The following is a 12,390-nucleotide window of genomic DNA, read 5'->3' on the forward strand; positions in this document are numbered from 1 at the left end:
AACACAATGTGCCATTGGAACACAGGAGTGATGAAATTCCTTTTAAAATCAGCTGTTTCCAGCTACAATAGTCATTTACAACATTAACAATGTCTACACTGTATTTCTGATCAATTTTATGTCATTTTAATGGACAAAACAAGTGCTTTTCTTTCAAAAGCAAGGAAATGTCTAAGTGACCCCAACCTTTTGAATGGCAGGGATTATCTTTCATCCATTTTAGAGTGAGGCTGTAAAGTAACAAAACGTGGGAAATGGAAGGAGTCTAAAGACTTCCTGAATGCACTGTATACGTGTGTCAGGGTCAGCAGCTCTAACCGCTAGACCACACATGTCACCGATACGTTTGTCTGTAACTCACTCTCACTTCTTAATACAGTTTGTGGATTTGTGTTGATTCATAATAATGAGTGTTAGTGATGGACTCTTCTGTCTATCACACCCCCTCCTCTCCTCTTCTCTTTTCCTCACCATGCTCACTCTTTTGTTACTCCCCCTCCTTCTCATTCTCACCTCCACACTTCCCTTATTCCTCTCCTTCCTCTCCTCCTTCCTTTCCCCGTCCTCTCTCTCCTCTCCTCCTCTCCCTCCTCCACTCTCCTTCCTCTTCCTCTCTCTCTCCCCCAGGTCTCTGTCGGGGCGTATTGTGGGTGGTGTGTGGTGGTTCTTCACACTCATCATCATCTCCTCCTACACGGCCAACCTGGCTGCCTTCCTCACAGTAGAGAGGATGGTGTCGCCTATAGAGAGTGCTGAGGACCTGGCTAAACAGACAGACATCGCCTACGGTACCCTAGACTCCGGCTCCACTAAAGAGTTCTTCAGGGTGAGTATAGTGCTGGAGTAGACACCAGCTGTGTCTGTTTTATCATATTATAGCCTTGTCCTACAGATGTAAGATCTTCATTTGAGGCAGTTACCTACAGCAACAGGAAATGTGAATTATTATGTGGATTATAATTAATGGACATTTAAAAAAAGTGAAAATCAAAGTGGAAATTAAAAACTTCAGAAGCCTTTTTAAACCTCTAGTACACTACAACATTTACATTTCCAGTTCTCCTGGAACAGGGTGATCAAATTAAGATCCTACATCTGTATTTCATAGGCTTTTTGTGTATGTAGGAATATGAAGTTATAGGGTGAGTAGTATTGAACAGATCAGCTCACACACACACACACACGACACCATGTGTTGTACTCAATACTGATCAGTTCACTCAAGCATAATCATTCACTGGGGGAGGAGTGTGTGTTTTTACAGTAACTGTTTCCAGTCAATATTCACTCCACCAGTAAATCTTTACAGTACACTAACTAACCCCCCATGTCCTCCTCTCTATGTGGCTATGCTCGCTCTATGCTCTCTCTCCACCCTCCTCCACCTCTACTCTTCCTCCACCCCTCCTCCGATCTGACCCAAACCAACCACAGAGGTCAAAGATCGCGGTATACGAGAAGATGTGGGGCTACATGAAGTCAGCCGAACCGACTGTGTTTACCAAGAACACCCAGGAGGGGGTTGTACGTGTGCGGAAGAGCAAAGGGAAGTACGCTTTCCTATTGGAGTCAACCATGAACGAGTACACAGAACAGCGGAAACCCTGCGACACCATGAAGGTCGGCGGCAACCTGGACTCCAAAGGATACGGAGTGGCCACCCCCAAGGGTTCACTGTTAAGGTGGGTGGAGTAGTATAACAATATGTCCAAGCTGTGCGTGTTGTTATGTTATTCCACCTTCCCTGGCGTGCTGCCTGAACATGTATAATAACGCTCATGTAACACTTATTTGGGTTGGAATGTTTTTCCATGCATAGTGATCATGAAGGTTATGGTAGTGGCTTTTACATTTGTATTTGGTGTGCATGTGGTCATGGCAACAGTTGTTTTTGTTGCAGCTCTACTTCTTCGGTGTCAGGTAATGTTTGTGCTGCTTTGTGTTGGTGTGCCAGTGGGAGTTGAAACAGTATGTTGAAAGGCCCTAGATAAGTCCAAATATTACTCTAATATATTACTATGACCAATATTGCAAAATACTGGCAACTTTCTCCAAATTCCTGGATTTTCTGCTTATTCCCTTCTGAATCCGGGAATATCCCGAACTGGGATTTCTGGAAAACCTGGGGAATTTTGGCAAGGTTAATGGAATGTTGCGACCCAAACTGCACTAATTAGGGAAAAGAGTGCTATTTGGGACGTAGACATAGTGAATGTCATATGAGATGGTGGGATATACAGTTGAAGTGGGAAGTTTACATATACCTTAGCCAAATACATTTAAACTCAGTTTTTCACAATTCATGACATTTAATCCTAGAAAAAAATCCATGTCTTAGGTCAGTTAGGATCACCACTTTATTTTAAGTGGTGTGAAATGTCATAATGTGAAATGTCAGAATAATAGTAGAGAGAATGATTTATTTCAGCATTTATTTATTTCATCACATTCCCTGTTGGTCAAACATTTACATACACTCAATTAGTATTTGATAGCATTGCCTTTAAATTGTTTAACTTGGGTCAAACATTTTGGGTAGCCCTCCATAAGCTTCCCACAAGAAGTTGGGGGAATTTTGGCCCATTCCTCCTGACAGAGCTGCTGTAACTGAGTCAGATTTGTAGGCCTCCTTGCTCGCACACACGTTTTCAGTTCTGCCCACAAATGTTCTATGGGATTGAGGTCAGGGCTTTGTGATGGCCACTCCAATACCTTGACTTTGTTGTCCTTAAGCCATTTTGCCACAACTTTGGAAGTATGCTTTGGTCATTGTCCATTTCGAAGACCCATTTGCAACCAAGCTTTAACTTCCTGACTGATGTTTTGAGATGTTGCTTCAATATATCCACATCATTTTCCTACCTCATGATGCCATCTACTTTGTGAAGCGCACCAGTCCCTCCTGCAGCAAAGCACCCTCACAACATAATGCTGCCACCCCCGTGCTTCACGGTTGGGATGGTGTTCCTCGGGCTTGCAAGCTTCCCCCTTTTTCCTCCAAACATAACGATGGTGATTATGGCCAGTTCTATTTTTGTTTCATCAGACCAGAGGACATTTCTCCAAAAAGTACGACCTTTGTCCCCATGTGCAGTTGCAGACCGTAGTCTGGCTTTTTGATGGCAGTTTTGGAGCAGTGTCTTCTGCCTTGCTGAGCAGCCTTTCAGGTTATGTCGATATAGGACTTGTTTTACTGTGGATATAGATACTTTTGTACCTGTTTCCTCCATCATCTTCACAACGTCTTTTGCTGTTGTTCTGGGATTGATTTGCACTTTTCGCACCAAAGTACGTTAATCTCTAGGAGACAGAATGCGTCTCCTTCCTATGACGGCTGCGTGGTCCCATGGTGTTTATACTTACATACTATTGTTTGTACAGATGAATGTGGTACCTTCAGGCGTTTGGAAATTGCTCCCAAGGATGAACCAGACTTGTGGAGGTCTACTATTTTTTTCTGAGGTTTTGGCTGATTTCTTTTGATTTCCCATAATGTCAAGCAAAGAGGCACTGAGTTTAAAGGTAGGCCTTGAAATACATCCACAGGTACACCTACAATTGACTCAAATGATGTCAATTAGCCTATCAGAAGTTTCTAAAGCCATGATGACATTTTCTGGAATTTTCCAAGCTGTTAAAGGCACAGTCAACTTAGTGTATGTAAACGTCTGACCCACTGGATTTGTGATACAGTGAATTATAAGTGAAATAATCTGTAAACAACTTTTGGAAAATTACTTCTCATGCACAAGGTAGATGTCCTAACCGACTTGCCAAAACTATCGTTTGTTAACAAGAAATTTGTTAAGAAGTTAAAAAATGAGTTTTAATGACTCCAACCTAAGTATAATGTAAACTTTCGACTTGGGATATAAGTGATGTGAATGCGAGCCATGTCAATGATCAGTCCTGTCTGACTTGGCTGGACTAGAGCTGCTTTATATACAGTGGAATTTACAGACTTGCCTAAAAAAACATCCCAGTCACCACAGGGAGTTAGTTTCACTTCACCAAAACTAGTGTGTGTGTGCGTGTGTTCCTGTGTGTACTGGGCACATTTTCATGAATCCATTGCGAAAGGACTGATAAAAGTTAACTTGCATTTTCACTGTTTTTTTTAGAATGAGTGAGATAATGTTATTTTTGGGAGGGAAAAGACACTGCAAATGATAAAAGCAAACAAGCACCCCTTAGCAAGTTATCTCAGCCTATACTATAATGCTCAGACTATCTATTAGTGATTACTGCTTCTGGTTTACCATATATCCTTTAATATATGGAAAATGGAACAAATAGCCATGATCACATGGAAACTGTAGAGAGGAGCACCTCAGTGCAGTATATAAACTAACTATAGATCTATGTTGTTGACCACCTGACCCTAGATAGGGCCTACAGAGCATTCAGTCTCTCTCAATCAATCAATAATGTTCATTTTATAAAGCACTTTTTACATCAGCAGTTGCTACAAAGTGCTTATAAACACACTAGCAACGGTTGTCAAAATTGGTCAAATGTCAAGAACACAGTTCTGATAAATGTACCAGTTGCATAATGGAGTAGGATACTCAATACTTGTTGACTGAACTACAGCACTGGCAAGTGTTTGAGCGGTCATAACAGACGTTTGTGCAATTGTACAATCAACAGGAAAATGTGTTTTGCACAAGCAAGAGTTGGAATGTGAATTGCTTTTCTTTTTAAATAATTTGATCCAGCAACAATTATGTGACAAGTGAATTAACACACCACAAAAACAAGAAAAGAATTGCTGGAAAGTGGGGAATCCTGAGATGGGCTGGACATTCGCATTGCAAGACACACAGACGCATGCACGCACACACACTATTTCCACAATCCAACATCAACCCTTACCTGTCTGTAAATTCCATTGACTGTGCTTCTCTAGAATGGAACAACATGAGTTTGGAATGCAAACAACAACTGGTGCAGGATTTACCCACTGTTTTCTGCAAGAGGAGTCACTGACAGATCATGGTAGTTCCCGATGGAGTCATGCATCAACCATTGGTTGCGTGCCACATCCTCGACTGTGTCAACATGGGATGTTGTTAGCTGATACGTAAAATACCTATCCAGACATTGTCAAATTTGGCATGCGTCAGTAACGCATGGGTAGAGAAACGTGCCCATCATCTTCTGTCAGTCACTTCTCCTGGTCACCATGGAAACCCACCAATCAGCATGCAAAGCAGCTATAATGTCAGACAAGGCTGCAATTTCCCACGGCATTAACCTTAAAGTGTCTCTAAAAGGGTTAGATGTTTAATTACATTTTTCTTCTCTTCTCATCAGCTTTTACTGAAATAGTTACTTTACTAATGTTGCTATCAGTTACATTTCTGTCTCTCTCATTTATGGTGTGTACTTGATATTACTGCAAAGTCGAGCTGAAAGGCACTGAATGCACGTGGACAAATCTCTCTTGATGCAATTTTTACTCCTCTGAATCAAAATATACAGTATATATAACATGACGTTACTACACAATCATTTCCCTATGGGCCCTGGTCAATATATGCACCATTTTGGATGCACAAAATGTGTAACGGAGTCTAACTATCAATCAGGTTGTGTGAAGAAAGACAAAATACATTCAGGCAGTGGCCACAAGGGAAAAATGGACATACTGTCATTTAGTTTCCTTGGCTCAAACTGAAGTGAACCAAGTCAAAACTTGAGGATTGTCCATTCTGTGTATAAGGGTCCAATCTGTGGGGCAAATACAAATTTCCACTCAAGTCAAAATCTAACTTCTCCCATTGACATCACTGCATGACTAAGTGAAAATGTATGATTTAAGTGGAAGTTAGGCTTTGCCCCCTGTGTATGGAGGGAGGGTTTATTGTTACAGATAGAACATTAACACACCCCTATTTCCACCCTTGTGCCCCCTTTACAATCCCACCCTTCCCCCCCTATCCCCAATTGGATGCTATTGACTCACCTTCACTCACCCAAATATGTTTTATCATTTTCAAGAAGCGCAGTTAACCTGGCAGTGTTAAAACTGAATGAACAAGGCCTGTTGGACAAATTGAAAAACAAGTGGTGGTACGACAAGGGAGAGTGTGGCAGCGGCGGAGGTGGCGAGAAGGTTAGCCACCCGTGTGTCAGCCCCATGCCGATTGGGTAAAAGTGTTGCCGTGGTAACGGGGGCATCTGCCGGGGCGACACCCATCCTGTGGCCCACAGTGGCGTTGTGACGCACCACAGTGGCGTATATTATAGAGTGGAAAGTGATTACTGTCAAACCACAAATATGCGCTATTGATAGATGTTATTGTTCACCTATTCATAATCTAAAGCTTAAGTGAAACGTTTTTGAAGACACTTTGAAGTCACAGTCACCTCCCTATTGTGTACTCCCACTAAACACTACATTGTGCATCTTATGCCAAAACATGAAGTTGTCCTTTGATAACTTTCGTGCTCACTTGAAAAAGAGATGTACATCTCATTGGGACTTTCCTAGTTAATTAACGGATAAATACATTTTAAATACATGTTTTTTTTTGGTAATTGTTGACCTGGTACAAAATCCAGCCAATAGTTGAGGCTTCACAGTAATGGCCTTCGATTGGTTGTTGTGAGATAGGCCCCAGCAGTATGTGCCCGTTCCAGAAAGCGATGAAGCGGGGGCCCCATGTATATGTCTGTAGCGCTCAGCCCCTCAGGCGCCCCCTCCTCGACCACGAGCATAGAGACATGTAAACCAATGGGGCTCCTGTCTCCGTCACTTCCAGATGTTAAGTGCTCTGAATGGGCTCTTTAGGTTTCTGACTGAATAACATAAAATAACATGTCCTATGATGTTATTTATGTTATTTCTCCCCCTGACCCCTCCCCGACCCCTCGACCTCACACGTGCGGTTTTGAAGAACGCCGGTAAACCTAGCCGTGTTGAAACTGAGTGAATCAGGCGTCTTAGACAAGCTGAAAAACAAATGGTGGTACGATAAGGGCGAGTGTGGACCCACGGCCTCAGGAAGTAAGGTCAGTCTCCTGCAAGTCCTGGGACCACACCTCCTCACTGACTGTTCTGTCACACTGATGAACCCCACCCATCGCAGACAGACAGATAGGAAGACAGGTAGATGGGTAGAAAGGCAGACAGACAGGTTGACTGAGAGATAGGTAGGCAGGCAAGCAGATAGGGAGGCAGGCAGACAGGCAGGCTTGCTGACACACACACACACAAATAGGACAGAGAGACTTAAAGCGTAGCCTGAGGGATACAACAGATCACACTAGAAGGCATGCTTACAATTCAGTGGTAAGCAGCACAGCAATGTACTGTCCTCTACCATTCAAAATGTTGGGGTCACTTAGAAATGTCATTTTTGATCATAAATACAGTGTAGGCATTGTTAATGTTGTAAATGACTATTGTAGCTAGAAATGGCAGATTTGTTCATGGAATATCTAAGAGGCCCATTATCAGCAACCATCACTCCTGTGTTCCAATGGCACGTTGTGTTAGCTAATCCAAGTGTATCATTTTAAAAGGCTAATTGATCATTAGAAAACACTTTTGCAATTATGTTAGCACAGCTGAAAAATGTTGTCCTGATTGAAGAAGAAATAAAACTGTCCTTTAGACTAGTTGAGTATCTGGAGCATCAACATTTGTGAGTTTGATTACAGGCTCAAAATGGCCAGAAACAAATAACATTCTTCTGAAATGTGTCAGTCTATTCTTGTTTTGAGAAATGAAGGCTATTCCATGTGAGAAATTGCCAAGAAACTGAAGGTCTCGTACAATGCTGTGTACCACTCCCTTAACAGAACAGCGCAAATTGTCTCTAACCAGAATAGAAAGAGGAGTGGGGGGCCCCAGAGCACAACTGAGCAAGAGGACAAGTACATTAGTGTCTAGTTTGAGAAACAGACGCCTCACAAGTCCTCAACTGGCAGAGTCATTAAATAGTACCCGCAAAACACTAGTCTCAATGTCAACAGTGAAGAGGCAACTCCGGGATGTTGGCCTTCTAGGCAGAGTTGCAAAGAAAAAGCCATATCCCAGGCTGGCCAATAAAAACAAAAGATTAAGATGGGCAAAAGAACACAGACACTGGACAGAGGAAGATTTGAAGAAATAATTATGGACAGACGAATCTAAGTTGTTCGGATCACAAAGAACAACATTTGTGAGACCCAGAAAAAGATGAAAAGATACTGTAGGAGTGCTTGACACCATCTGTCAAGCACGGTGGAGGAAATGTGATGGTCTGGGGTGCTTTGGTGGTGGTAAAGTGGGAGATTTGTTCAGGGTAAAAGGGATCTTGAAGAAGGAAAGCTATCACTCCATTTTGCAACGCCGGTCATACCCTGTGGACAGCGCCTAATTGGAGCCAATTTCCTCCTACAACAGGACAATGACCCAAAGCACAGCTCCAAACTATGCAACAACTATTTAGGGAAGAAGCAGTCAGCTGGTATTCTGTCTATAATGGAGTGGCCAGCACAGTCACCGGATCTCAACCCTATTGAGCTGTTGTGGGAGCAGCTTGACCGTATGGTACGTAAGAAGTGCCCATCAAGCCAATCCAACTTGTGGGAGGTGCTTCAGGAAGCATGGGGTGGGAGGTGCTTCAGGAAGCATGGGGTGAAATCTCTTCAGGTTACCTCAACAAATTGACAACTAGAAGGTCTGCAAGGCTGTAATTGCTGCAAATAGAGGATTCTTTGACGAAGGAAAAGTTTGAAGGACATTATTATTTCAATTAAAAATCATTATTTATAACCTTGTCAACATCTTGACTATATTTCCTATTCATTTTGCAACTAATTTCTTGTATGTTTTCATGGAAAACAAGGACATTTCTAAGTGACCCCAAACTTTTGAACGGTAGTGTATGAAATGATACCCACAGGATCACATTCATATGGTTGTCACCTGTATCTGTGCACACTTAGTAGTGTATACTTAGTAGGGCACTTAGCAATGAATGTATTCAAGTTGTGCAGTTGTGATGTCCCAGCAGATTATTGGTATCATAGAATTAGAATGAGTAGAACAGGTTTGAAACCTATTATTTTTTTATGATTAGTATGCCAGTCATCCCAGCTCACTCTAGATTGGATATATCAAGTATAGCAGTTGGCCACTACTCAAGCATGTGAAGTGAACTCCCGCCTCAACAAAGCAGCATGTAAAGTGAACTCCCGCCTCAACAAAGCAGCATGTAAACGCCTTAGCGGCAAAACAAGTCCTCGTCAAGTGTACAGTATTTTCTTGTCAAGTATAATTAAAAAGTAGCTCTCCAGTTTTGTTAGAATGTGCTCACACACATTCCCATCAGAAGCAGATCAGATGCATAACAAGGCAGTGTTTAGTGAAGTCTCTAACCTGAACATAGTCCTTTTGAAAATAAGTCATCCTACTTTAGGAGCAGGAAATCAACCTGCTCCAAAAGAGGAGATAAGAAATGTGAGTGAGCTGCTCTTTTAAACCACAGCATCTAATTACAAAATGACAATAAGCAGAGATAACCGAGGGCTAGGGAGCTACTTGAGAGTTTAGACCGAGGAAAAAACAGCCTGTTGACAATTGTTGACAGCTTGCAAACTAGAATAATTGTTTTCCTTTTTAATTGCTGTAAGACATCATAGTCAAGCTTTAGATTGATTTGAATGGTAATTTCATGATGATAACAGCTACAGCCCTAGCCACAGAGCTCATAGCTAGAGAAGGTGGACTGGAAAGTATGTCTGTGTGTGTGTGTGTTAGATTTGTTAACTTTGTATTTGTGTACTTGTGTTGTAATGTGTAATATAATTGCCTGGTATTTTATGTATGAGTATGTATGTGAGTGTGTGTTTTCATTTGTGTGTTCTCGGCACCCCACCACTGTCACGCCTCTGATTTCCTGTCTGCCCTGTGTCTCTCCTCCAACCCCCCAGGACAAGTCGTCCCAGGCCCTGTCGTTGAGCAACGTGGCGGGGGTCTTCTATATCCTTGTGGGGGGCCTGGGTCTGGCCATGCTGGTGGCCCTCATCGAATTCTGCTACAAGTCCCGGAACGAGGCCAAGCGAATGAAGGTGGAGGCACCGATGTCTGAACACCACCACCACCACCTCCCCCACCACCTAACCCCTAGCAGCCCCCACCCCAGCTGCTCCATCCCCAGAACAAGCCCTCACCCCAGTCACAGTCCTGGCTATAGTCCTGGCCACACCCCCGGCCCCAGCCCTTCCCCAAGCACCCACAACTTAGCCACGTATAGTGAGGTTTTCGACGGGTATGGGAGCGATGATGGGAGCGATGGGGATGTTATGATATAAGGCCAGTATGGAAAAGTCCTCCTCCATCCCCCACCCACCCCTCTAGGCCCCCCTCCTGTAAGTTGACCCTCCCTTATTGGCCGCTAGCTAGCTTGCCATGCTGCTGATTGACTGTACAACTGGTGGCAATGCTTCCTTTACTTCCTCTGCCTTGTGATTCGCTCGTTTGTGGTCATGTGACTTACTCGTCTGTCTCTTGGCTTCCTGGCGGGGGCTTTAAGATGGCCGCCGTTTCTATTGTCTGTTTGGTTTGTTTGGCTGCAGACAATGTCTCCTGCTGTTGACTGTGACTAGGGTTGCACACATCTGGAAGCTTTTCCAAAATTCCCACGTTTTAGAGAAATCCCGGTTGCAGGAATCCCTTCCTGCTTATTCCCCATTGATTCTGGAAATCTTCCAACTGGGATTTCTGGAAATCTAGGAATTTGGGATATTATTCTCATGTTTTCCAGAAATACCAGTTGGAGGATTTCCTGTTGGTGTATTCCATCCTTACTTATTCACTCTGTGGATCCACCAACCTGGATTTCTGGGAATTTGGGGAAAGTTTCCCAGATTTCCCAGGAATTCTCAGGTTTTCTCGAAATCCCCTCCCTGCTTATTTCCTTCTTATTCCAGGAATCCTCCAACCTTGATTGTTTGGGAAAGTTTCTGGAATTTCACAACCCTGACTATGACTATGACACACTATGACACACACAGGCACCTGCTAACATCACACATAGCCATAGTGCTCTGTCTAAACCAAGGGCATCAGTTGGGTATGGCAGTCGCACAAACATTTTAAGTAGGCAAAAAAAGTAGACAAAAAATCTTTCCTATCCTGATTTAAAATGCAACTGCTGTTTAACGTAACGTCAGTGGAGCATCGCTCGGAGAGCAGCTGCCAACCTGCGCCCTTTTCTCTCACTTTTAGAAAGCAGAGGACAGAGACAGTGGCAGCTTGCCAGTAAGCTGTTTAGGCCGATTGCTTTGAATTTGATGACGGTATTTGAACTCAGCCTTGTAAACCTTATTGTAATCTGATAGCCAGGGGTTAATTGAATTGGGAATTTGGAGGTGGGGGAAGCCTTCCTTTTTGGTGACGATTCAAAACCAAAAGCGATTTTATTGTTATTAAAATATAGGCTGTGATAACTGTCGGCCTAATTTATATTCATGTTCATTTGCCAAGTAGGCTAGTGCAATTTTGGTTTCATGTATTGGCATGAACATAAACAGAACTGAACAACTTTATTTTTAGAGCATTTCCCCAAAATACATGTCCTGTTTTTGGCTTCAAAGAAAATAACAATTGTAGGCTATAACAAATGTTCTGTCATGCAGTGACATAATGCATTTCCACCTCTCACTTTATCAGTCTTGCTTGTCCATCTTCCTCAATTCAATTCTTACAGATCAATCTTGCAGGCAAAATGTCATTAAAGATTGTTCAGTTATTTAGCCATAGTGTGAATGTAGGGCTGTTTTTGAAATACAATAATCACCCAGACAGTGCAACTACTGTGTGGCCAACACAATAATATCAGAGACAAGCTGGCCTGGGGAAAGATGTGCCCTTCGTTATTCCAAACAATATTCTCAGAGCTGCCTTGTTGATAAAAAATGTTTCAGTATTCTCAGAGCATTGATAGTATTCTCTATTCATTGATACAATGTTTCAATAGTTTCAGGCCCACCTTGTTGATGTTGGTTATAATTTACAGTGAATCCTACCATTTATAAAGATCTGCGTACAGGTTTTTTATATATATATATATTGTAGGCTACCTAACTATGCCCCCCCACACACACACACACACACTTTGCCATACCCTAGGTTTAGCTAAACTAACACCACTTTTCTAAAACAGACAATATAAGAAGGGAGAACCGCAGGTTTTAATGAGAAACCAGCCCCAAGTACACGTTAAGTTAGAAAAAGCAATATAACACCATACATTATTGGCGTGTTAAAGACCAAAGTAAGTGGAAACTAACTGCCCCTCTATATTGACTTGAGCGCCGATCTCTAAGATATTTCCCTCGGGTCCAACGATATTTGACTTGCAGATCTACAGTATGTGTCTGACGTGGTTATGT

At 42.6% G+C, this 12,390-nt stretch overlaps 1 protein-coding gene across 2 annotated transcripts in view; it reads left to right on the top strand.

Moving 5' to 3' along the window:
- Positions 1-12,390, top strand: part of LOC118370570 (glutamate receptor 4-like) — a 217,932-nt gene that overhangs the window by 201,492 nt on the left and 4,050 nt on the right. The window contains exons 12-15 of one of the 2 annotated variants that reach the window (XM_052529696.1): positions 628-826; positions 1,435-1,682; positions 6,903-7,017; positions 9,928-10,065. In XM_052529696.1, coding sequence (XP_052385656.1) covers positions 628-826; positions 1,435-1,682; positions 6,903-7,017; positions 9,928-10,065 — 700 coding nt within the window. Of the gene's footprint in view, positions 1-627; positions 827-1,434; positions 1,683-6,003; positions 6,119-6,902; positions 7,018-9,927; positions 10,066-12,390 lie in introns of both variants that reach the window. The other variant, XM_052529694.1, reaches the window with a different exon arrangement.

Source organism: Oncorhynchus keta, chromosome 11 (assembly GCF_023373465.1).
Source record: "Oncorhynchus keta strain PuntledgeMale-10-30-2019 chromosome 11, Oket_V2, whole genome shotgun sequence".
NCBI lineage: Eukaryota > Metazoa > Chordata > Actinopteri > Salmoniformes > Salmonidae > Oncorhynchus > Oncorhynchus keta.